The sequence below is a fragment of the Numenius arquata genome, chromosome 4 (assembly GCF_964106895.1).
Source record: "Numenius arquata chromosome 4, bNumArq3.hap1.1, whole genome shotgun sequence".
NCBI classification, from domain to species: Eukaryota; Metazoa; Chordata; class Aves; order Charadriiformes; family Scolopacidae; genus Numenius; species Numenius arquata.
The window spans coordinates 33,590,649-33,616,569 of NC_133579.1; the positions used below are offsets into that span (position 1 = coordinate 33,590,649).

At 41.6% G+C, this 25,921-nt stretch overlaps 1 protein-coding gene across 1 annotated transcript in view; it reads left to right on the top strand.

Annotated features, from left to right (window-relative positions):
- The window catches only part of PARD6G (par-6 family cell polarity regulator gamma), a 67,547-nt gene extending 42,392 nt beyond the window's left edge, over positions 1–25,155 (top strand). The window contains exon 3 of the mRNA XM_074146663.1: positions 22,330–25,155. Within this exon, the coding sequence (XP_074002764.1) occupies positions 22,330–23,189 (860 nt within the window). The 3' untranslated portion in view covers positions 23,190–25,155. The remainder of the gene's footprint in view (positions 1–22,329) is intronic.
- Positions 25,156–25,921: the final 766 nt, after the last annotated feature.

The following is a 25,921-nucleotide window of genomic DNA, read 5'->3' on the forward strand; positions in this document are numbered from 1 at the left end:
CTGAGGAAACTTACTTAGGTCTATTTACAGAGGTCCTCTCAGTCTTTAGCAATAGTTGTAGTTCCCTCCTCTCCCAAATAAGGAATTTCAGCTTTCCTCGGTGCTGGCCACAGTGCTCTTCCTACCTCATGATCTGAAGCCTGGCACTCTTGTTTTCTTATCTTCCTCCCCTGTGGCCAGCCTTCTAGGACTTTAAAGACTTTGACTCTTCTAAATAATCTTAGTGCTTCTTTCTGGTAGTCACTACTCCTTGTAATATAGTCATCAGCTCAGCACTAACACACCCCCTCAGCTTTTTTTTTTTTCCCACCTCCCTCCTCTTTCTCATTCTGGTTCTTTCTCTTTTTACCCTTTGTACTGCTTTAAATATCTCTGTTTCTGAGTGTCCATGACAGCCTTTGGCGCTCTGTGTGTACACTGGACTACTGCCTTGTATGCCTCTGCTGTGAAATCCAGATTCTTTGAGTGGATATCTGTATGCTTGACAGTCTGAAGAACAAGCTGTTCTTGCTTTTGTTTTTCTGGAAGACTTTTCTCTTACTTAAGTAGCCACTGCTTTAGTGAGATCAGCAGATACTCGGATGCTTTCTGCTCCTTCCACAGTAGCACTTAACACTGCTTTCATCTGCTGGTGCATCACCATGGCTCTGCTGGCCTCTGTCAGTGACACTGGCCAGAACATAAGCATTGCTTTAAGCTCCTGTCAGAACTTCCTAGGACAAACAATCCTGTCTTTTATCTGCTCTTACTCCAGACCTTACTTGATGTTAGATTCAAACCTTCCCTTTCTTGAAGAGGTGTCACTTCAAAATTTGATCAGATTGTCAAATTGGCACTATCCCCTCTCCAGGTCCTGCTGCTCATACTGGCAGCAAGTTACTTCAGTTCTCTGAAGATTGGACTGGGAGGGCCTAACGTATTTAGAGCAGAATCTGGGTTATAGCCCTGTATTTGGGTACTTGGGAGTTACATCCATAAGTGGTAAATCCCCTGGACGGCTTCCCTTTCACGCTAGAATGTGTACAGACAGCAGTCATCTTTTTGGAGCAAGTTGCTGGCCAGTAACGGTAGGAACAGTGCATTTCATGCAGTCAGCAATCTTAAAGGCCTTTTTCTATGCAGATATATTCATATAGAGTTTACTGTCCCTCTGATGCTAGCCACGTGGCCTAGCTTCAGGGAGTACTCTGCGGAGCTTTTCATCATCTGTGGCTCAGCGTGTGTGTGTACACGTACATTTCTCTTCCCAGGAGGAGCTTGAGGAGGGCAGAGGTTCTTCACTGTCCTTTTGATCTGGAGCTCCTCAAGGATTGCTGGAGAAGTTTCAAAAATTTATTCCAATGCCAGGACAGATGGACAGCCAATTACTAGCTCACTATCATTGGAATTTTGGTTAATGATCTTTCAAGTGTTTCTTCTGAAGTCCCTTATCTCCAAAGCAAAATCATGACTTTATTTCCTGCCTCCTTTTCTCAGTACCTCCTTTAGAGGTGGTATCTGTATAGTCAGGTGATAACATCCATGAGATTGCTGATTACTGTAAAGGCATACAGAAATAGTTGATATAGAGCTATCATATGTATTCAACTTTATTTAACAGGCCTCTTTTGACTTGAAAAGAATCCTTTCCAAATCAATGTCTCCAAAATCAGACTTGGAGCAGGCTAGGCTCAGGCTTTTGAGCTAGGACGACATAGGGAATATTTACCTCTAAGGACCAGTGTCTTCAACTTGCCCTGTAACTTGTTGGTCCTGAATTGGTAGCATTCCACTATAAACTTGTGCATAAACTGCATGAAAGAATCCTATACTCCCAGAATTTTTAGATGATTTTTTTTTTGTCATGCCAGGAACGTCTTAGGAAGGGAGCAGGAGGACAGTGAAGCGGGAGCTTCATGGTAGTAACTTCGGGAGAGGGCTCGCTGAATTGACTTGGCCTGGAGACTTCTCCATGTCTAGTTAGAACTGAAAAGAAGAACCAGGTAATGCGTTTGATATCCCATAGTTGAGAAGAGGTTATGGTGAAAATAATTTTGTTAATACTGGTCTGTGGAACTGCTGGCAGCATTACTACTATTTCATTAATCTGATTAATCCCAAACCTCTAGACTCCCACAGGCAGAGGCTAAAAGCCAGTCAGTGACTTGTAGGAACTAGCAATGACTTCCTCCCGATTGTTCAGAGGCTGTCAAGAAGGAAGCGCTTTTACCTGGTGACAAAACCCACTATCCTAACTGGAGAAAGATATACAGCAGTGAGTTCGGCTTGCTGTAGCAATCCTGAGATCAAGCTAGGGTCATGCTGTGTCATGCCATGGCCTATTGCAGCCTGAGAAGATAGTCAGGGACTGATTGGATTAGCCACAAAAATTGGATGGAAGAATGGACAAGAAGCCTGCCCAAATTCAAGCTTGGGTACGCAGGTGCGTATAAAGTTTTCAGTCTGAGACCAAACTTGCAGTATGAGGCATGGTGCCGCGTGCTGGAATTGCTCATGGGTAGAATCTGTCCTTCCAGCAAACTGCCAACAGGCTAGATGTGGTCCTTGTAACTCACATGTCTGTTTCCAGCCCTTCTTCAGAACTTAACAGTACAGATATTTCTTTCCTACTGCTTCTCAAGTGTGATTTCCATACTGCTTTTCTGCTCGTGCTGGTGGAAGTGGAGCAAAGCTTTCACACTGAAAGTCTCTCTATGGCCTAAGTGGAATGTAAAGCTGAGGTGAGCCTTGCCTTGTCTTAGGTTGACTCTTCACAAGCAGAATCACCAATAAAGTTCAGTCAAGACAAAGTTGCTTTTTTGAATTAAATCCAGATTGTCTTTAGGCCTGTTCTGCCTAGATTTGGAAACTATGAAATGTTTGATATAGTGTGGCTGTCTTCCAGACAGCAGTGGACCAAAGAAAATTAAAAGGCGGGATTGAAAATTGTGAAATGCATGTTCGTATGTATGTATGAACATGAAAATATATATACATTTATATAAATATGAAAAATACTGCATTCTTTTTACAGGTAAAAATTGAAGATTGTTTACAAATCAGTGTTTTCTTTGCAGTCATTCTTTCTTCCACAAGCTTTAATCATCTCTGTGTTGCATTTAGAGTTGGAAGACTCAAGGTACCAAAAATGTGGATGTAGTCCCTGCCCTGAAGATCTTTGTTGGGAGAGGCTAGACAGAAAGGGCTGCTGCATGAGCAGAGTGAATCAGGCCAATATCTGGCAAACTACTTACTTCTCCAGGTGGTTCACCTATCGATGGCCTTGTTTTTTATTGGTGTGTTTTTGTTGTGGGTGTGTGTTTTTTTTCCCCCTCAACCTTCCTGTGTTATGTGGAGCCAGGTGCTGAAGTGCTGCTTGTATTGATACAATCAGCAGTAATCAAAAGGAGTTTTCTTATCAGCCTGGAGCGTCCTGGACAACCTAGTCACTTGTCAGGATGAAAGAGCAGAGGGTGGAGTTTAGTTAGCAAAGATCAGGTATGTCCATGGGAACCTGGCAGCATTGGAGGGTTCAGACTGAGCCTGTTGGGTGGGTTTGGCAAAGATGTGCTATCAGTATGAATCGGTCATCTGTGAATAACCAGAATTCAAATCTACTCTGTGTGTGTGTTACAGCTCTGTAATGAGCCAATTTCTGTTCTGAGGGTCTTGCTGCCCTTGTTTGTGAAAGGTGTGGTGACAGTCTGAGCAGGTGTCTTCACCTCTCCCAACACTTGGGTAGGAATCTGGCTTTTATTTGGGGGTGGGAGTTCTTCATGAGAAGAACCACAGTGTGTCTACATCCCCTTCTGCAGTGATTACTTGGCTAACAGTAGGATGGAGCTGTGCTCAGCCGTGGCTGGAGCATGTGGAAGCCACTCGTGCATGCTGTGGGGGATGTTAGGTATGTTCTTCTCACAGTGGCAGGCCCAGCTTTACCAACATTATTTGAGTCTCACACTTGGAAACTGTAGTGACCCTTTGCCTACATTTATATACAGTCAGGCTTGAGTTGCAAGTCCAAGGTACCTCTTAGTGACCAATGTCCAGCTAACAGCTCATGACTTCACTCTTAAAGGTCCCCTGTCCTTCCAGTTATATAGCATGTCCAAAATGTAGAACATCACAAAATCAATCCTGTCCTAAAATAAAATGACAGCTTATAGCTTTTGTAGCTGAAGTCTCACGTTCCTGGCAGCTCAGTGTCAGGATCTGTATAGTAGTTTGAGCCATAACAGTGACATTTGGGAGTACAATAGTGTGACATAACATATACCCTTCTGCACAGGTCTCCTCTGAGAGGACAGGAACATGTCTCTCCTCTGGTATCACTTCCTACTCTAAACAAGCATTGAGCAATATTTTCCTGCATGTTCCATTCCTCTCACATTAGTTGCTGCTCACCTTCTGCAATGATTCTTCATCAACAAAATTGGGGTTGGTCTTCTAGATAAACATATCTTGCTAATAACACACAAATTGATGTGGTATTTCAGGTGCTAGCTTTTAATTGGAAGTTCCCTCCCAAGTAAGTTTTCAAGTCTAACAGTAAACAGGAATTCCTCCATTTTCTCCACCTCACTGACAGCATGACTTCCTCTGATGGAAATTATTTTGAAGGGTGCAATCCAGCGTATTTTTTTTACATTAGAGGTGCTGACAGGTTATAACGCAGTCTGTAAATTTTAGAGCTAAAATCTCTTGGCTGTGTTGCTGGCACAGAGTGACAGTGGATAGAACAGAGCAACAACTTCCATGCTTCATTAGACATGTGAAGAGAGGAAAATAAAAATGTTGGAGGAGGGAAGAAGCCTGGTACAGTTTTCTTTTTTTTTTTTTTTAATGTGGCCTTCCCTACTACAGTAATAGAGAGTAATTATTAGTACTGATCTTGTGTAAATTCATAGAAACAAAAGAACTTACCCTCCTTTGTTCTGCATCATTGTGCTCTACAGTGCAAGAAGTCTGAACTATCTTGCCATCCTTGGCTGCCCTACCTTGCCTGTGAGGTTCAGTAGCCTCACTGCCTTGACTATGAGGCTTGATACAGATGTTGAATTTGGAAGCAGTTTGTCAGGTGGTGGTGGCGGCTGTTGCTGAGCTGGTGAAAACTGGCAGTAGGCAGCAGAGCTGGCAAAGCCCCCTGTGAAGAGGAATTGTGGTTCACGTTTTCAGCCCGTTTCACTGGCAGCTTAGTCATCTGAAGAGAACTTGCTGAGCAAACGTTTTGCCTACACCATGTTATCAAACTTTACAAGTTACTTCTATTGTAAATGCTTTAGCAAGATGGTCACTTAAATCCATTTATCTTCCTTTGTAATGTGAATGACTTCTTGAAATGGGTACAGTGAAAACACTATTGTATAAGGGCGGGCTTTTTTTTGAAGAGTCTGCAAATAATTGTCGTGGTTGATATGTGTGTGCTGACAACTGTAATATCTGCATGAGCAACTAATACAATCTGCAATAACTGTAAATGCCAGTTAGGGACACTTTCTGTGTGCTGCCCCATGCACTGATACCTCAAAAATGGGAATTTTAAAGCAAATTTCGGAAAGCTGTTTCCTCATGAGAACAAATGAACACAGGTCTTGTAATGATGCTTTGTGTTTGCAAAGACACAGGTTCTGTCTGCTTAGAAAATACAGATGTTTAAAGTGCCGTACTGAGTAGGCAGCAGAGACCTAGTATTTTATTAAAAGAAAATGAGGCTCTTGCAAGGCTTTTATTTCATGGGTTTGGGGTTGCGTTGTTAAAAACATATGCCACCTTTGCTTCTGCCTCTTAACCACTGGCAGCTGATAGGGCACAGACTGTACACTGTGAAGGAGGTAAAACGTGAGGATTGAAGTATTTTAGTCAAACTGTTCTGCCTTATTTCATTGCCTACTTAAGGCATCTGTACATTAGAGGAGAAAAGGGAAGAGTATGTGCTCATAGTCACTTTTTCTTCAATTTGAGGCCTTAATAAAAGTATCCTAAAGACTTGCAATAATATGCACAAATAAAAAGGCTAGAAAGTATACTTGTATAGTGTTAGAACTACCTGATGACAGACTTCTTAGGATGGGAAGAAGGTGACAACAAGGTATGTCTCCTGCTTTCTGAATCAATGTAGTAGAAGGGATTTGTGTCCTCATTTTCACTTGTTTGAAAATTTGCAGTTGTTGCGTGTGATCCTTGCTTGTACAAATGTCCAGCTTTTACTGTTTATAACACATTTCTGGTAATGAAGGCAGCTGGCATACTCTGAAAAGAGTAAATCCTCTGAGGATAATAGAGCTGTTAGAAGTTGACAGAGGAAAAACAGCTTAAGGACTATGCTCAGTTAATATACTTTCTCTCAAGTGACTGCTTGGTGGTATTCTCACAGCTTCTTAGCCAGCCTTTGGTCTGATATTTGTCTTAACTCTACCATGCTGTAAGCCTGGCTCTGTGCTGCTCCCTTTAATGTCTGTTTCAAAGGTGAAGCTGATGCATCTCCATTAGCCCTTCTCAAAAGTAAACTTTTAGCTCAAAGTTTGGGTAAGCCACATTACAAATTCTTGTGTGTTTGCAGTGAAGTAAGGACAACTTCCTGCCATGTGCCTTTAGCACTGCTCATCAGACATAATCTCTAGCAATTTACATATTTGTTATATGTAGTAAACAGGTATGTTGAGAGCCCTTAATTCCTTAGTTTATTCTTAGACTTAGCTAATGAATCTTTGTCATCTTGTACAGTATTAAGCATCTTATTTGACACATAAGTGTCTCATTTGTTGGTATTTATCTCCCTCAAAAACTAGCTTGACCAATACAGAGTAGGTTTGGGTGGGTTTTTAGTAATTTTTTTCTTTCTAAGCTGCTTCACACCTCGCAGTTTCTTGACAACAGTCAGCTTTAGCTTCAGAAAGCTAAATCTTCCTCAGGCTGTCAAAGTTGCTTAGTCTGGTGGCTCCCCACCCTGTTCCTGTCTATGCTGAGCAACTCTGGTTACTGTCCCCTAGGGTGCCCTGTGCCACCACGCCTGGCTTCTGTTTGTGAAGGCTTCCTTCGGCTGGCTCTTCCCCACATTCCTCCTGCTGTCCAGCGAGACTGCAGGGTGGCAGCTGCTCTGACATCCCACTGCATGCATCTCCAGTGTCCAAAGCTGCCACTATGCTAAAGAGCTTGCAGGGATCAGGCAAGGGCAGTACAGGTATTCAAAAGAACTCAGCACTTTGCGTGATCCTAATACCTAGTATTTTTCTTTGGGGTAACTTTTAAAGATCTCTAATTTTCAGGCATATTAAGTTGTAAATGACTTCTGAATTGGAAGTTTTATGACTTGTGAACTGGAGAATTGCTGCTGTCCATACTTAACTAGAGGTACTGAGACACAAACTTGTTTAAGCTGGTAAACATAGCAGCTGCCTTACCAATTGGTGACATTATTTCCTTCTGGATATTCCCTGTTGGTTTGCAAATCACTGCCAAGGTATATAGAATGACTCACTTCTTGTAGTGCTTCCAAGATGGAAATTCTTAAATCTAAGCTTGGAAGTGACAATAGTGATATTTTTTATTTGTTAGGTTACAGGTTGGGTGATCCCAAAGGTGACACCTCCGTATTCAGTCATTTGCCAGCTAGCAACTGCATTTTGTTTATCAAGGGAATTTTTGTGGGGCTGGCTCTGTTTGGGGAATTTGCTCAGATGATCCTGTAGTTTTAGGGAGGTTTTTATGTTGTGCTTCTGCAGAAAGCTCCCATTGTGAAGGAGCTCAGGCTGACTCTGCATAACATGATGAGTCTCCTACGCAGCATCCTCCCACAGCCTGTCAAACTGACAGTGTAATGCTGGCTCTGTGTGTAGCAGCGGTGAGAGCGCTGGGAGCTATTGGCTAATATGATTATAAAGCTAGGAATCTCCTCCTTGCATCCTGTGGGCTGTGTAACACAAGAGCAAGACTTTTTAATTAACGCAACAATCTGAAGTGAGCGAAAGAGCAGAGCTCAGCTAAAACAGTTTCCCCAGTTGTTTGGGCAAGCAGCTGATGTGAAATCTGGCATGTTAACTTTATGTTGGCCTTTGACTGATCTGACACTAGAGGCATAAAACCAAACAGGATGGTGGTGCTTTCCCAGGAGACCTGTGTGTTACAAATGACTCTCCCATTGACTGGCTTTTTGATATCCATGAAGTCTAGTTGGTCTTGAATGCCTCATCACTCTTTTCAGTATTCTTTAGGTACTCTTAGGATCGGGATTTTCCAGATTTCTTTCTTGCCCAGACAAGCAGGTGATTCATAGCCACAGCCTTTTTCTTTTTCCCCATTTTCTTTCTTAAACTCTCAGTACTGTATCTGTGTGTTAAAAGGTGGGGCCTAAGGGTTTGAGGTGATTCCTTTCAACTAACCTATTATTTGACTTCCTGTGGCCAAAGGCCTGACTTGGGTGAAATGTACTGATACAGACAAAGGCAGCATGAGCTGTCCTGTGTAGAGTTTTAGCACAATGATCTGGATATTAAATTGCATCGACCCAGAAGGAAAAACTGGAGCTGAGCAGATAAATGTGATCTAGATGGGTAAAGGGAAAAGAAGCATAGAAAAAATTCTCTTCTCTATTTAATTTTTTTCCTCACTGCAGCTCCCCTGATTAATGTGGTGTAGCTGCTAAGCCAAGGGCAGGTGTTGTTAACTCTGAAACCTGTTTAACCTGTCTCCTTGATGCTCTATCTGTCCCTTAGCATGGGAGGAAGCACTTGGGTCTTTTCAGTTTCTGCAGGAGGTACTTTGCTGTGCCTTGGAGTGCTGTATCAAACACAGAAGTTCTGCACTTCTGTTCTTGGCCACCTTTAAACATGTCTGTCAGGCTTAACAATAAGCACAAGGCAAACTTCTTTTTTTAACCTTGAGAGCAAATTGTTGTTCTAAATGTTGATCTCTACATTGCAGCTGCAAAGCTTCATGTAATTGGCAGACTTTAAATAAGCTGTTTCATTAGCTAGTGTGTTAATGAGTACGTTAAAATACAGCACAACTTAATGCTCAGTGTTTGGATCCCCCCCCAAGAGCATCTTAGCAAGACACATTGATCACATCAACCTGTGAGCCAGTGTTTTTGTATTATATAACTATTTGTCTTCACTTTTCTTGTCCTTGGAACAGTTTTTTTTTGAAGATAGGATGCATCATCAAATAAAAATTTTTGTCTTGGTCACCATTTGGCTCCTGTTGTGGGAATTTAGTATGGATTTAGTAATACTGCCGGATCTTATTATTAAAGATCTTGCCAATTCCTGATGCTGTCTAGCAATTTAAGAGAGTGGGGTGAGGAAAGACATGGAAAAGGAACACTGGGCTTCTGTCTAAAGAAAGCAGAGCATTTTTTTTTTTTTTTTAATTCATTCTTGTTTCATATGGGGGGAGTGAAGATGTGAAGTGGCTGCTCACAGTAATGTACCAGGAAGGACTGAAGATGGAGGAAGGTCTCACAACTAGAAGCAAGAAGTTAAGTGGTGAGCAGAGGTTACTGGTAGCAGTTCACTGTCTCTGGGCTGGGATGCAGCTTGCATTTGAAGCTTGTCCGAGTCAGCTTAGCAAGCGCTTGCCTTCTGTATTGGGAGGATGCTTCCTTTGAAAGCATTCTTGGAAACGATATGCAGTGTAATGAAAGTAAGTCCTAACGTACCGCATCTGTTCTTTCCTGCCTTTGAACCATAAAAATCCCTCCTCCTTCCTTTAAAGCTGCTGGGCTTTGCATAACTTCTGATGTATTCTCCAGGTTTTGAGCTTAACCGTTCTAATGGGAGCTTAGTCCCTCACGAACAGTAAATTTTTATTTTTAGCACTTTGGGATCCACAGATGAAAAGTGCTTTATGTAATTAGCCCACTTGTGTGGGATGCTTTTCTTTAAGGTGATTTTTCTGGAACTTATAATGGTAGTAAATCAGTCAGTGCACACTAAGGAGTTGCACAGCTGTGGTCTGACCACAACTTAATTTTTCCAGGCACAGGCATGGGAGAAGCCATGTCCCAGCATGGTCCATACACTTCACTCGGAGCAGGGATCAGGCTGTGAATACTTGTGTATTCTTTTGGATGTATGTCTGCCCCCAACAATGTCACTTAACAAGCAGATGTGGTGATGATTCAGTGTTACCTCCTGTGTAACAGGAAAATTGAGATCATGAAGGGAATTCCCAGTGGCAGGAAAACCAGGCATACTTAAGAGTGGCACTGGGAACCTCTGCTCTGTTCATACTGGCAGGAGATCACTATTAGTAGAGATGAGGGCTGAACTAGAGCAGTGTCTGTGTTTACCACCTCTGGAGCAGCCATGCCAGTCAAACCTTGAGCAGCAGTGCCATCAGAGACTTGCTACTACTACTGGCAGAGCTACGCTTTCATTCAGAAAAACTTGTTTGAGTAGAAGCAGTGCAGTGTTTGGTATAACTTTGGTGGTGAAATTGATGGAGTAACTTGGGCTCCCCAGGAGGCATATCAATGCTTGCAGCTGCCAACGCTGATGTTCATTATGGAGACAAAGTGCTTACATGAGCCCTGAACTAGGTTTGGTAAATAAAGCAAGAGTTTTCTTACATTTCAGCCACTAAATGTCAGCTTCACTTGTCACGCGTCATGTTTTGTCCTGGTATCATGGAACCTGATCTAATTCTTTAATTTCTGAATAATCACTTCCTGTCTGCCACTCCCTTGTTGTATCATGTGCTTGTACGAAGAAACACTTTTTTAAAGAAAAAGTACACTAGCCAGTGGTTTACCACACTTAAATAACGATGGAGTGTCTCAAAAATTGCTTGAAGAAAGAAGCCATTTTTTTTTTTTTTCAGTGGTAAAAACCTTGCTGGTGTATTTGGGGTTTTTTTCTTGCTTGTTTGTTTTTTCAGTCTTGCAGATCAGTGCTTGTTATTCTAGGAAAAAAGAAGCTTCACAGTCCCGTTAGTGGTCATCTGAGGGCTGGACTCCTCAAGTACACAGTTTCTGCTAACATCCGCAGCTCTTAGAGAGTCCCCTCAGGTGCAAAGTTTGCTCAGGCTGCAGCCTCTAATTACTTTGTGTACACAGCTGGGCATGGAGCCCTAGCCAGTGATGGAGGAAGATATACAGCATCATAAAAATAATGTTGGAGAAATCACTTAGCCAATAACTCTACACAGCAGATTCTTCTGCCAGAATCGCCGTGATCCTTTAAGCTGGTTTTAAGTAAAACAAGCAGTTTTTTACTAATAGAGGAGGAATGAGAGTGAAGTGCCTCTTGCTTTCTGGTGATGGCCAGAAAAAGATGTTTCTAGTCTAACATTAAAAGTAACAAATTTATTTTGTTTTCAGCTGGAGAAGCGATGGTAGTTGTATATTAGGCAAAGCTTCATTTTTGTTTTGAGTAAGAGGGGTGGGGACAGTGCTCTGACCCTCTTGCTTCATGATGTTATGGCTGCTGAGGAAACAAAATGGTAACATGCTGCCATAGCCCAGGTAAGTGCCACTGTCACAGCAAAGGTTGTGGGTACCACTGGTAATGTGCCATACGAGGGGGGTGAAGATAAACTTCACATTGAGAACTTGTGCGATATGGTTTTAATTTTGAATATCCACTGTTGTGCTGCAAAAAAAGGGTGTATTGTGGAGCTTCGTCCTCCACCAAGATGACTGGCATGTGCTTGGCTCTGTAGGGAGGATGTGCATGTGGCAAATCCTAGACAGGCAGCCCTCCTCGAACAGTTTAATCAGGAAAAAAAATAAAAATCTTTCTTTGCACTCTGCAGGCAGCTTTTGCTACTTTGCGACCTGTTGTCAGGAAAGAGGACTGCCTGGCTGGCTTTGTTTATATCTAGAAGCAGCAATGCTTTCCATCTGTGAGATGAGGAGCCTTGTCCTCTGAAGGGGGAAGGATGCTGGAGCAGCAGCTTGGGGGAGTCAAGCATTACAGACACAGTTTGCATTGTAATAGTTAGATTGGGCTCTTGACCTTGCTTCTTCAGATTAGAAATAGATTTACAGATAGACATTAAATAGATTTATATAAAACATGTTTGCAACTCTTCTGCTTTGTACTAGCAGCACTTAGAGGTTGCTCCTCCCTTGTCCTTTGCAACCTGAGGGGCCCTCATTTTTGCTTTGCTTCTTGGTACTCCTTTTCCATCCCGTCATTCCCACGTTTGAAGTACGGGGTGGCACTGACCGTACTCCCTTGGTGCGGAGGATGACTGACTCCAACTCGCTTCTGCCAGGGCTCGGTGCCGCTCCTTCTCCTCCCGCCTGCGGGCTTGCTCCTGCCCGCCCTGGCCTGCTCCAGCCTGGGGAGCAGGGGACTAGAAAACGTGTCTGCACTGGGGCAGTGCTGCCTGTTCCCGTCCCACCAGGACAGGGGAGATAAACTGGGTGAGATTCCCACAGCTCCCCTGTCCCACCAGCCAGGAGGGCATCCCGGTGCATCCGGCAGGCCACAGGTGGAGAGGAGAGCCTGCCAGCACCCTGAGTCCTGGGCCATCCGGGGCAGCAGCTGCATGGGGCTGGGGAGAGGGCACAGTGGTGCGGAGCCCTGGGCTGGCCCAGGAGGGGTGTTTATCTTGTGACTAATCTGAATCCAGCCAGCAAAGTTTGGGAGACTCCCAGAGGCTGTGACTTTAAAGACAAGTGGTGTAATTAATTTCTTATGGCATACTTGTTTTGAAACCTTTTTAATTCTGTGATAAGAGGCAGAATCTGCACTTTATTTACAATCTGCCAGCTTGGAGGCAGGAACCAGAAAAGTGCTTTGTAAAGCACTGTAAATGTTCTTTCTCTCCCTCCCCCTCATTGCAGGATGTATGTGGTATTATCACACCACAACAGTGAAACTATAAAAACATGATTGCATCTTTTTTTTTTTTGAAGACAGAAAATGCGTTCTAGAAGAATTTTAGCTGCATAAGAGCACATCTTTGAGAAGCTGTGGTAACGACTTTTAGAACAATCCAGCGTAAAGACTGTGGAAAAGACCACCATTTACATCCCAAATAAATAAATCTTTATTAAAGATGAGCTTCACAGTTGGGGATTTCTGTGGGTTTTTTTTTCTTATTTTTAGTTATTTTTACTGGAAATTTAGAACTATAAGTGAAAAGGTGCTTCCTAGCTTGCTTGTCTGAACCAGCTTGGGATGAATAAGAGGTTACTCAGCAAAAGAATGCGTGAGAACAGAAAACAGTCTGAAGTAATTCTGTCTTGGTAGTACCCTTGTATCTCACAGATTTAATGTTTGCAACAATCAAATGTCTCCGCTGTTGTGTTTATGAGATCTCAAGTCTTTTAATGTGCATGTCCTGGCAACACTGCATTTTTCTTGATAGTAGGAAAGAAATTGTAAGGAGATGCAGGGGATAAAGGCCACTGAATTTAGTAGCTCAGCCACAGTCGTGCAGGAGGTCTGTACATGCAGGAGGCAAGTATACCTCATCCCAAGCTAAGGGCTCCCAGCTCTGGGATATCTTTTCTTTCCGAACAGAAGAACCACTTGCATGCTACAGAAATGTGATTAGTGGTTACCTGAATGCAGGATAGTAGACAATTCTTGATGACTGCCAGGTTTGGTTTTAGCTGGGGAGGGAGGATCGCTCTGGACTGGACAGGAGGAGAGCACCCAGCAGAGAAAAGGAGGATACACCGCAGAAGGCAGCAGGAGGGAGTGTGAAATACCAGGTTAGATTCAGTTTCTCTTGGGCAAACTACAGGTAGTGTTAGCTGGATAATACAGGTCCTGCCTTCCTGGCATGGCTCACTTTGGCTGTTGAGCTTCTGAAATGAGGAAAAGCCTATGTTTTAATATTAGGGTCTATAGGATGAAGGTCCTGATCAGGTTCAGTACTGCAGTCTTTCAAAACCTTCTCCTTTGACCTATGGCTGTGTGAGTAATCTAGTACAAATACACTACCTTTATTTTCTGCTGCCTTTCTGAGGCTACTGTGAGACAAAAAATTGTTTATTGAGGTATAAAATTTGTATTCTGAATGAACATGATCCTGAGGTGAACCTGTTTTTTTCATTACTTGTGGTGTTTTCTCCAGATATTGCAGCTGTGAAAAACGGGATGGTATTTTCCCAAATTTTCTCTTCAGTTCAATCTGTCAACTCTGTTTACTTTTCTTATCTTCCAAACTTAGTCTTGTACTTGTATTTTTCTACTAGCAGCTGGGAAAAGGCTATATTTGATACTTGCAGAATACTCAATAAAATCCTCTGCTTTTTAGCGTCAGTAATAAGATACACTAAAAAAAAAAATCTGCAGTGCACAGTAAGAGTTGTTATAGTTTGGTATCTCATTTTGCTTCGTTTTGTTTTGCTTTGCATAACATGCATGCATTTTCATTTGGAAAGAAGATATTCTCTTTGTGTGTGTATGGGTGCTCCCCTCAATTTCCCGATTTTCTGAGTGAATAGAGGGGTGTGCTTGTTGCAGGTCAAAAATGGAGTGGGTGAAATAAAATAATTAAAGGGTTGCTTTTTAATAACTTTAAACTGTAAAGTTTATAATGATGACTTGCTGAAGAGATTGCAAGTAATTATAGGTTGGAGAGGGGGTGGTTGTTGGGATTTGAGGGGGTGGGGGTGGTGGTTTTTTTTTTTTTATTCTTTTTTTCTTCCTAAGCGTAGAATCATAGGATAGTTTGGGTTGGAAGGGACCTTAGAAGGTCATCTAGTGCAACACCCTCTGCAATGAGCAGAGACATCTTCAACTAGATCAGGTTGCTCAGGGCCCCAGCCCTGTCCAACCCAACCTTGAATGTTTCCAGGGATGGGGCATCTGCCACCTCTCTGGGCAACCTGTTCCAGTGTTTCACTGTTTTGAATAGGATTGATAGCTCTCCCAATTTGATACCATCAGCTGAGTGAACACAATTTTTGATGGCTGCTGGGAGTTGTTGGGTGTCATATCACCAGTTGGTGCTGGTATGGTCATAGGCTTGATTTGCCAGGCTCGGGCCAGCAGGAGAGCTGCTTACAGGTGATGCTATTACTCTCTGTATGCATCACCCACCCATTACTGCTGCTGGGTGTCTGCTCAGCACTGACCAGCCTGGGAAACCAACTCACCAATAAAGCCTCCGTAGCAGCACCTGTGATCTTGAGATGAATGCAATAGTGATTGATGGCAGAGGTGTGCAAGAGAAAAATGATTTCTCCCAATTTCCCACTACTCCCCTGCAGGAAAAGGGAAATACTAATACTGGAAAAAAAAACAACCTGCCCAAAAAAGCCCCACCACAAACAAAAACCAACCAGCCAAACAAAAAACCCCAAACAAACTGAACAACAAGGAAGCCAAAGCTCAAACACACAATTTTGTAATGCTTCGGTAATGTAACCTCAGCATAATGTAGTTTGTGGAGGGAAACAAGAGAAGAAGGGCTGTTTCTGTCATGTTTTATAGTAGAAAAGAAGTCACATCTGAAACTCAGAGGAGGAAGACTCTGACAAACCCTCGTAAGTGCAATCTTAGTAAACACCATCCACAACTTCTCTAAAATTTGGAGTCCTTAGCTGGCTTTTGGGCTAGTTTGAGCATCTGGGTTTGGATGTTTCTGAGGTTGAGGATAGCTTTGGGAGTTACAGGCCTGAGCACTTGCTTACATTTAGTAGCACCCTTCTCCTCCAAATGCTTTACTTGTTTCATGGGGCAAACTTGCAGGTCAAGCAACAGCTTCTGCTTCTTTGGAGCAGTGCAGCAAGTCAAAAATAAAGGGCCTTCGGCCGAGAAGGAAAGAGATTCAGCAAGGGAACAGTGGCCTCTGATGACAAGCAGTGAGAAGTGCAGGTGGCCACACCAGCAGTGCAAGCTGGATTCCTAAGGGGTTGTCTCCATCCTCAAGGCAAGTGGCCTCAAAACGTTTCTTATTCGTGTCTGACACTGTAAAGAGACCCTGAGCCTAATGCAGTTATAGTTTTGCTTGCTCTAACACACTAGACCAAGTTACAAAATAATGTTCACTTTCTTGAAAGAGGGCAGGATATTTTGAGTTCATAAACGTGTTTGGAGGAGAGATGTACATTTGTGTTCCTCATATTTTTAATCCTAACCTGCTAATGAATGCTTCCTAAATTGGAAGGCAAATTTATCTTTTTAATACTGAATCACTATAGAAGGAGGGTTGCCTTTTGCAAAACTGCAGTTTACTAGGTTTAGTAGGGGCTAGACTAGAGTAGGATGATGTTCTCAAATTTTCTTTCTAGTGGAGTTATTTGGTGAAATTTCTTCTGAAAAACATGTCATTGAGTTTACAGGCTACAAACAAGTGTTTGGAAAGATTTGGTTTAGAAACTAAAGGATTGAGATTCAGGATGTCAAGGATAACGTGCTCTCTTGTTAATTTGAACTTTTCCCTTTTGATTTTGTTTGTGCTTCAAAAGCCCTGTTGAATGTCACAGATTAACTAGAACGTTTAGGTAGTCTTCTAAAGCCTGATGAGATTGTGTCAGGTTCCTTGTGATATGAAGGGAGAGAGGGGAATGTGTGTGTGTGTGTGTGTCCGTGCATGTGTGGGATACTTTACTTGACTTTTGATGGAATAGCAACTACAACCACTTTACCCACTGTGTGTTTTTCAGACTGATTCACCCAGAGGATGCTGGCAACAGTGACAGCTGGATTTTTTTAACATTCCTGTAACACACAGAATGCAGTGTTAGCATTCAGATAACTTTATTTTTCCCTTCATTGAATACTCCTTGATGAGTGATATTGGCACTGGACCATCCCCCAAGCCATAGTTCACTTCATATCTGTTTCCTCTTAAATCCCTTTGCTTGTGTTCAGCCTTACAGGTCACAAATGAGAGACTGCCAGCTTATTTGTTTTCTGATCACTTTTACAAATGCTTCTGGTTTTGATCTTTCTGAGAAAATAGACAGTGAATACAGCTTGTGTCAAACACTGACAGTGTTTGTAGCTGGGACACAAAGGCAGAAGGGTTACACATAGCACGTTCCCTTGAAATGATTTTGACTGCTGCTAATTTGAATGCTCAGTAATAGAGATCTGTTGGATGGAGGGGTTACCCTTCGCTATTAATGACTCATTGGCCTCCTTCCCAAGCTGCCTGAAGTGCTGCTCTCCCTAGTGGAAGTAATTTTGTCTTTGAAGTACTTTCCAGAGCTGTCAACTAATGTTCCACAGTTCCCAGAGGAAATAATAAGCCGTGAGTGCATGTACACTGAAAACGTAGAGTCTGAAATGAACTGTTCCTATAGGAGCCTGGCAGTCTGCTTCTCTGTGGAATTCAGCTTGTTTATACAATCTTATCTGGCTAAGCTTTGGTATTTCATCTGGCAAGCAGTTCCTATGAAAAGCAGCTGTCCAAGCAGTGGGAGTGGTGCTCCTGGTGGTTTTTTCAGAAGGTCTATAATTTCTTGTTTCATGTAAATTAAAGAAATACAATACCCTTTTGGCTACAACCAGATGCTCTGAGCAGTTTTCTTTCCCTTACAAATAGCCCTTTAAGGATGCTGTGCTGTTATGTACTCTGACTTAACTATAGGATTCATGATGCCTACCAGGAAGGTGAAGTCTGTAAAGTCACAGGCTGACTACAGAATTGTTAGAAGAGTACCTCAAAGATGTTAGTGTCTAGAAATTTTTACATATGTTTAAAAAATAGTAATATTCTGATAGTAAAATGTCCGTGCTTGGAAGTGAAAACCTCCTTTAATGGGTTTTACTGTTGCTGGACAAGTGGAGGTAGCTCTATCAGTTTAAAGAAAAAAAAATAACAACAAAACAAACACCGCTATCACCACCGCTGTCAGGAAGGCAAGCACAGATACATCTCTGCACAAAGAGATCTGTAGAATATATCTTCTCTAACAGAAAGATCCTCATGGGTATGTGGTTAGTGACAAATCTAAAAAAAAAAGGAAAATACACACATATTAACAGTATTAACAGAAAGCATGCAGCCAAAATACTTAAGGTTTTATGTAACTCATTGCCAGATAACAAAATATTTCTCAAAATGTAATGAAAACTGAAGCTTTTGGGGAGAAGAGCTGCAATAACATTCAGTGCCTACAGATGATTTGGAGGTATTTTTTTGTGTAGCTGTGGGTTGCGGTTTCATGTAGAACAGAACTGGAAAGCTGAGAATTTCTTCTCCAACTGTGGTAAACGTTCTTCTTCTCTTTTTACAAGAACACTATTTTCAGTAGGAGGCAAATTATGGGCACAAGTAAAATTCAGGTCCAAGTCTTCCAAAGTTCAGTGGTTATCCAGGATTATCCGTCCAGCTCATAGAACATCTTTGTCTGAAAGCACTAGACCTTGTACATGAAAATGCTCCATGTAATCTGACCCACTCTAAGAAATAGGGGTCATATTCAGCACCTAAGAGGTTAACTCTCCCTCTGTCACCTGCATGTAACGTTTCACTCCAGCCTCATTCAAGACATGGGAAAACGTGACACCCTGTAAAATATGAGGCTTTAAGCACTGTTCAGATGTGCTGCTAGATGGCAGTTCTGACAGTATGGATGCAAATTTCTGTAGACTCTTTGCTTTCCAAAAGGAGAATTTGATATTGTAGCAAATAAAACATGAAAAAGCAGCTCTGTCTGGTTCCATATGGTATATACCGGTCTTCATGAGACCTGGCATCAAACACTGTCTGTTCCATTAGCTAAAGTGGCATTCCTGCTTGCAATTCTATATGGTGAGAAACTCAAAACCTAGGAACATGTTACTGACCTTCATTAAAAGTGTGTCGTTGTAAATTATGCAATGATACAGTTTTCATTTCAGTCTGACGTGTGTCAGCTGAAAAGTATATTGCTGAAAATAGGCAATACACCGCTATTTGACCACCCCGTACTTGATAAGAGGGAATGATATTGGCTGACTTCTCCCAGTTCCCTTGTGAGGAAGGAAATTTTTTTTTCATTGTGCTAGGAATTGATGACTTTCTGCTGCTACAGCAACAGCTGATGCTAAACTTCAGTAGAGATACTTTGCTTTATTTCTGCAGCAAGAGTATTGGCTCTGAATATTGTGGGGGAGCTGTTTTGTTCTGGATTTGTTTTATTTTTAGTTTTTAATTTCAAGGTGAAGTCCCAAGCAGGTGTGACTGCTAGTGAGCAGGTCATCTTGAATACAAGTAATGTAATATCTGTATTGTCAAGGAGCGTGTATTCTGTACTTCAACTTTTTTCTAGAAAATAGTTCATTGGTATTTTTTTTGTAGAAGCTCTCCAAATCAGCTCTGATTTCTCCAACCTATAGTAGGTTTTAACAATTTTACCTGTTAAAATTGGGACTTCATCCTTCTCATGTGTAATTCTGTTTAGGGTCAGAGTTGGAAACTAATACCTGACACTGTTTTAAAAAAAAAAAATAAAAATCCAATCATTAACAGGACATGGACTTCATTTTTTAACTTGCTTGAGCAAGTGGTCCAACACTGAGTAGCCTGTATCACTTGTAATGTCATCCCTGCTTCTGGCTGGTTCACGTTTGGAGGAAAAAGCATTTTTGTGGTAAGCTGGGCTTTCTGTTATTAAAGGAGGTGGTTGTTTTGAAGCTGCTCAGAGGTTAGGAATGCTGGCAGTCATCTGGGGAGGCAGATTAGCGGGCTGAGCGCAGGTGAGGAGGTCACAGGCTCAAAACAACCACTTCTTTTGTGCCATTGTCCTGGTGGTGGTTCAGCCAAAGGAAGCTGCTTCAGAAATGACCTGTGTGTGTTAGGAGGACCATTGTGCTTCTCCTGTAACATTACTATCCGATCATCACAAACTTGGATGTTGTGAGAATTAACTCTCTGGATTGTTGTTAATTTAAGGGGAAGAAAACAGCATTGTCAACAAATCTTCCCAGGTGAATTATCTGGTAAAGCTTTTGCAAGTCTGCTTTAAAGTAATTCAGTATTAATATGCTAACATAGAGAGAGAGGGAGAGAACAGTTACCTGGGTGCTTTCAGGGAATAGATGGATAACTAGGGAGTGTGTTTCATTTTACCTGCATTGCCAACTGCACTTGCCAACCTAATTTTCTGAGTCTTTAAGGGATGCAGCTTTTCTTTTGAGTTTGATTTGCCAGTACTGCAAGAGACAGTCTTAAATGCATAAACTGACGTGTAATTTTAATTGCCATCTTAAACTGAAATTTTGGGATAAAGGTTGTCTTGGGCTTTAAGGTACAGTGCTACTATTCTACAGAACTATGTTTCAAGTGAGGAAGAATTTCAATTCTAAATCTGAATCCTCAAGTTGTTTTCATAGGACTGTTACAGAAACTTATCAGTAAATTGTGAGGGTGAGCAGGGCACAGTGTTTGAGGCTGTGCTGATGAAAGACTTCTCTTGTGGACCCATGCTTTACAAGGAAAAGATGTATGTTGCCAACCTTCAAAATCATTCATCAAAACTTAAAAGTTTAGGTGAGTGTAGATGATGGTGATCCTGTTGATGAAAGAAAAGGATTAATATCTGGCTTTGGCTGCCACAGGTGGCTTGTGCGTTCAAAAGAGTAGCCACAGTCAGTAGACACTGACTGTACTGCTCACCAGGTGGATTTAGGAAGATGCCATGTCCACGCAGTCACTGTCTTGGCTGTGAATATGCTTCCAGGAACCAGCTGTGAGCTGCTCATGTTTGGGTGATTTTAATGACTTGCAGTCCTGTGCCTTGCCAGTCTAAATAACACAGTTGGCCCTGTACAGTTGGTGTGGCTGTGAACAGCCTGGGAAGGCAAATGTGAAGTTAAACATGACAAACTTGTTCAGGGAGTATCTTTATTTTGCAGAAGCTTTTCCTTCAAGATGACCTTCTAGATGCCTTGTGATGTCCTCAGTGTTAGCATAGCCCATGTAAATAAGTTATAGAAGAATGCAGAAATATCCTTTCTGAAGTCTTCAAACAATTTTTTTGCAGCCCAAAGGACTATGTAGGATCACAGAATAATTTAGGCTGGAAGAGACCTCTGGAAGCCAGCTAATCCGATATGCTGCTCCAAGCAGGCTCAGTTAGATCAGGTTGCTGCTTAGCACTTTTTTTTTCTTTGTGTCCTTTGAGTTGTGTAACTTAATGTCACTTAATTGAAGTCCGCTAATAATATGCCTTGAAAGCTGACTTCAAAAGGAGACCTAGCAAGAAATAAAAATGTAATTCTAAGTTTATTTTTACTAAGACATCTTTTTTCAACCTTTATTGGGTAGAGGTAACATCTTTCTTTCTCAAACATTACTATGCAGGGTTAATTTGTCAGAAGATTTTCTTAGTGGCAGTTTTATAATTGTACTTTTGTATTTTACTGCTTGTCTTCAACAGTAGAATAAACTGAAAGTGTGTTAGCTTATCTGAAAAGTGTTAGCATGCTTAATCTCCTGGTGAAATAATTTTCCAGTTAGTGCATGCTTCGTGTTTAAAATATGCGTAGTGTTTTTAATGTGAAATGCAGTGACGCATTTTGTACTTAACAACTTCATGACTAAGTAATTTTTTACGCAAAGCACAACATGAGCTTCTTATATGGAATAACTTGTCATATTATTTGGCTAATTTAAAGTTGATCACTTTGCACGTACCCCTGAGATACCACTACTGAGGCAGAACTATTTAAACAATTTCTTAATCAGGAGACCCTACAAAGGCTGCTTTCCTATGGATCTTCCTCTCAAGGGCAGGAGTGTGTGAGTCTGTCTGTTCTGTGATCCTTAGCATATAAACTAGGCAGCAGAGCAGCTTCTTTCTCCCTGCTTCTTTCTACGAGGCCGCTTGCTTACACAGAACTTTTTTGGTACTTGTGCTATCAAATTCAGCTGAAATGAAGTAAAATATTCCAAAGAGAAAAGTGCTGTACCTAGAGATGCATATTAACATAAATTCCTTACTGAAAAAGGCTAGGCTAAAAACCCATATCCAACTATTCTCTCACATCTTGCATTGCATGTTTGTACCTAAGGTCTGCTATCAGTTATGGCTGTGTATTGGATATTAAAATACTCCCTGATTCAGACTTTTAGGTTAGAAATGTGTATATACTCCTTGCCCACTTGAGTTGTATACATAAAATTACAATCCAACTCTGAAAATAACGGTCTCAGATCTAAGCCTGCAGCTGCAAGTAATTGCATTCTGCAGATCTGACAACAGGAGTTGAAAATCAGAAGTCTCTTTTCCTCAAAATAAGGAAGAAACATGGGTAGTCATTGAAAACCAACATTCTGAATGATGTGCTGATGGACATAAAATGTAACAACGGTTAGAGTAAACAGAAGAATTTGATTTTTTTTTCCTCATATTACGAGGAGTGTGGCTTCACTGAAACAGATGTAAGAGAAAAATGCCCTGTAGTTTGAATTATTCTCTGTTTGATTGATACATTGGTACTGTTTCTCTTTCAGATGAAGTGGACTACAGTAATTTTGGGACCAACACACTATCGAGGAAGAAGAAAGCTCTGGTGACACTACGCAATGACAACCTCCGCCGGCGTCCCCACATCAACATTAGCATGCCTCATGATTTTAGACCAGTGTCTTCCATAATCGATGTGGACATTCTTCCTGAAACACACAGGAGAGTGAGGCTGTATCGACATGGGTGTGAGAAACCCTTAGGATTTTACATTCGCGATGGCACCAGCGTAAGGGTTACTCCTCATGGACTAGAAAAAGTACCTGGTATCTTCATCTCTCGTATGGTTCCTGGAGGCTTAGCAGAGAGCACAGGCTTGCTTGCTGTAAATGATGAAGTCCTGGAAGTTAATGGCATTGAAGTAGCAGGAAAGACTCTTGACCAAGTCACAGACATGATGATTGCCAACAGCCATAATCTTATTATCACGGTCAAGCCAGCAAATCAGAGGAACAATATTATTCGAAGCAGTAGGATGTCTGGTAGCTCTGGCCAGTCTACAGACAGCACTGCTAGTCACCATAGCTTGCCTACATCTCACGTGCTGCAGAACTTCCACCCTGATGAAATGGAGAGTGATGAAGAGGCTGACATTGTCATCGAGGGTGGTCTGGAGCCACAGCACATTCCCAAACTGCACAGCCTTACTTCCAGTAGCCTCTCTCGGATCAATGGCAGCAGCCTTAGCCATAGACTTCAAAGGGACCTGGTGCTCAACAACAACTCTGGCCGAGAAAGCAACGGTAACATCCACAAATTACTCAGTTCCTTAAAAACTGATCCCCGACACAGTCTGGTTATCCCCAGAGGAGGTATTGAGGAGGATGGAACAGTCATTACACTTTAGTAGCAATTCCCACAACTCTCCTTTCAGTCTTAAGTGCCAATTGGGACAATTGACTCTTGCAACCTGTTCTGCACAAAGTAGAGAGCTGATATTCTCATAGACCTCATGGGTGCAGAAAATTGTTGCTTCCTAGGAAACGTGGCATCTGGAGTTAGACATAAAACTGTCATGCAGTGCAAAATTTGTCAGGAGAACACCAGAGTGTAAAACCTGGTTTATGTCCCAGCCCTAAAGTGAGAACACAAATTTGTTTTACTTGGTATAAATCTAAGCAGTCTTAATAGGCTGCTTAATGGCAGTGGTAGATACTTGGATTTGAATGCATGGGTGGATGTATTTATACATGCATGTATATGAATTAGATTTTAATAGTAACAGACATGTCTATTTGAAGTGGAATCTGGTTTTCTTCTAACACCAGTTTAAATAGAGAGTGCTTCTTAATAGCCATCCGATCTTCTACTGTTACATACAGACCTTCCACTAACTTGTTTACACCATACTTGCAACCTTATGTCTAATCCAGACAAGTTCTATAAAAGTAGCAGTTTCCTACTCTGGTGGTAACAACGTTAGGAAGATGCTGAAAATAGCTTTTCCAAATGAAACTATATATATGTATATTTTTATTTTTTTTAAGGCTTGAGGAGGTGAGGTTGGAGGATGTTGCTGTTATTGCTGTGAGATCAGCACCACCTGCTGGTCAGAGGCAGGGCTGCCTGCAGCATAGATGTGTGGGGAAAGGAAAACATGACAATAAGGGCTTAAAACTAGGTTCAGCACCATTATGTGTAAATGTATTCTTTCTTGATATTTATTAGATAATACCTCTCTTTCTTCCCCCCCTCCCCATCATCTCTGTTTTTTAATATCATGGTTCATGTGAATTTTAGGGATGCAAGCGAGAAAGCAACAAAGATGGAAGAGTTTGCCAGGACTGTCCCCTTCCCTGCTTGTACCTCTGGGGCAACCTAAATCCTCAAGGTCTTTCCTTACAAAAGTTTGGCTAATTGCTATGTAGGGGAGGGGTGCAGACTGACTGTCAAACCGAACTCAGAATAGTTCTGTTATTTTTTGACTCTTCTAGTAATAATAAAGCTTAATGTCTACACAGGATTTCCAGAACCTTAAAATATACTGGATGTTTGCAATGGCCAGACAACTTTACTGGATGCTAGCTAGCGGGTAACCAGTGACTGCTGAGTCGATAACTGTCTGCTTCTGAAAATGCCATGAATTTATGAAAGTGGTTTAATCTAAAATATTTTGTTATATCTTGATCAGTGTAAGGAACAAAATATAAATGTTTTACAATGTATTTTTCTACTTTTAGCTTGTGTCATCTTCTTTTTGTTTTTAACTTTGTAGTACATTAAAGCTTTTTTATATGGTGGAATAGACATTTCTTAAATATTGTATGGATATGAAAATTCAGAAGTCTTGGTTTGAAAAAATTACATTCCATTTTGGAATCTGTAATGGCTGGACAAGTGATGTGTGGACTAATTCATTGTTGCTCATTTAGAATACCTGTGGAACAACCAGTCTTCTGCTTATTGTTAAATATATTTGGGACATTGAACTTAGTATGTTTCTTTTAGATTTGCTTTAAAAGTTTATTTTAAAATTCTTTCACTTACTCTAATTAAACCTCTTCTAGGTATCAAAGCAGTTCTAGAACTGTACTTATTTTTCCCAGCACAGTAGAAGAACAGTGATCCTGTTTGTCTTAAAGCTGTGTTTGTACTTTACCAAAGGTTTTCATTTTTTAAAAAAATCTGATTATTGGGGCAGTAAAAAAAAGAATAGCTGGATGTGCTTCAGTCAATCAGATCATCTTATCAGACAAATTGTTACACCTACATAAAGACTACTTTTATATAAAAGTGGGTTTTTCTGGCTGAAGTTACTCATTTTACTTTATTTAACTGATGAAAATGTGACCTGTCTGCAATAAAATCTGCACTGTCTTAATTCTGCGCTGTAACCTTTCCCCTGTGGTCAAACACATCTTTCTGTAGAAGCATCTCCCTTTCCTGGGAAACAAGATACCCGGTTCTGATGACTCTACTAACTGGGTTACATATTTGCAATGCTTTTCCGTCTACCAGTACAGACTTCACTTCTTTTGCTTGTTGTTACTCCTATCAAGTTTCTTCCCATAGTAGTACTGGGGAAAAAAACACTTTTACACTTTTTGTTCTGCTGATTCCCCTGGGAACCAACTAGTTTGCTGTATTCCCTGTGGTAGGGGGTAGTTCTGGCTCAGTGATGCCCCGCCAGGCTGCACACCTTTGCCTAAAGCCGGCTTGTACAGAACATCCAAACTCTTCCAGCGAGTAGGAAACACGGCTTCTGTCTCACACCTCAAAGGATTGTATTTCAGTATTTCACTGACACATCAACGCTTTGCCATCATTTTGTAACCTAAGTTTTAAGGCGTGCAAGCATGTTGTGCTCATTTGCATCAGCTGGGGGGGGGGGCAAGGGGAGAAGCTTCTGTTCTTGCATGCACTGTATGGATAACCCGAGAGGTCATATACTAGTTTTCTTTTGAAGATGAACTTTAGGCTGCAAGACAAAACATTTAGATTTCACGCATCGAGGCCCCTTCGTGTAGGAGATTAAATTGTTGAGCAGGGGTCTAAAGGCGGGTGGCTGAGGGGCCAGAGGGACATTACTCCTCTTTGACGGACAAATCCTCCATAACCGTGCTCGCAGAGGGAGCCGCT